Below are 762 nucleotides of genomic sequence, written 5' to 3' on the forward strand. Positions count from 1 at the left end.
CTCTCTCTCTCTCTCTCTCTCTCTCTCTCTCTCTCTCTCTCTCTCCCTCTCTCTCTCTCCCACTCTCTCTCTCTTATCCAACAGGGCTAGCCACGTAATCTCCTCTGCAGCAAGACACTTACCTCTATCCCTCTATTTTTTTTTATTAACTTCTCATCACCTCACATAAAGCAACCTCCCTTAATATTGCTCTTCCTCCCAGTTAAGGGCTCATCATCTGGCAAGTTACTTGGTGACCCTACCAGAGCTGGTGCCACATGAAAAGCACCAAATACACTCTGCAAAGTGGTTGGCATTAAGAGGGCCATCCAGCCATAGAAACCATGCCAAAGCTGACAATAGAGCTTGGTGCAATCTCCTGGCTTGTCAGCTCTTGTCAAACCATCCAAACCATTGAAAAGGAATGTTAAATGAAGATGATGATGATGATATGCCTAAACAAGAAGCTTTTGTAAGCTTTCATTCTTTTTTTTTACCTTTTTGCGTTTGTTCTAAATTATTTTCTTCATATTTTCTCTCCTGAAACATTTTATCAAAGGAAATACAATACAATGGCTACCGGTTTCCTGCTCAAATGGACACTGTTCATGCTGTTTCGAAAGTGCTTAACCAAAAACCTAATAAGTTACGCACCAAGGATTTAAAAAACAGTAAGGAACCTCTATATTATTATATCATTCTTAAATGCTTCTGATCTGATAATATTCTCCTGTGTCTTTCATTTTGCCATATCTGATAAACCGCAAAACACAGTTGATCCAT

General features: G+C 39.6%; 1 protein-coding gene across 2 annotated transcripts in view; it reads left to right on the plus strand.

Annotated features, from left to right (window-relative positions):
* Window positions 1–762, plus strand: part of LOC106871989 (cilia- and flagella-associated protein 221) — a 20,342-nt gene that overhangs the window by 16,795 nt on the left and 2,785 nt on the right. For both annotated transcript variants that reach the window (XM_014918784.2, XM_014918785.2), the window contains exon 5: window positions 539–650. In XM_014918784.2, coding sequence (XP_014774270.1) covers window positions 539–644 — 106 coding nt within the window. In that variant the 3' untranslated portion in view covers window positions 645–650. The remainder of the gene's footprint in view (window positions 1–538; window positions 651–762) is intronic.

This window comes from Octopus bimaculoides, chromosome 18, assembly GCF_001194135.2.
Source record: "Octopus bimaculoides isolate UCB-OBI-ISO-001 chromosome 18, ASM119413v2, whole genome shotgun sequence".
Lineage (NCBI taxonomy): Eukaryota > Metazoa > Mollusca > Cephalopoda > Octopoda > Octopodidae > Octopus > Octopus bimaculoides.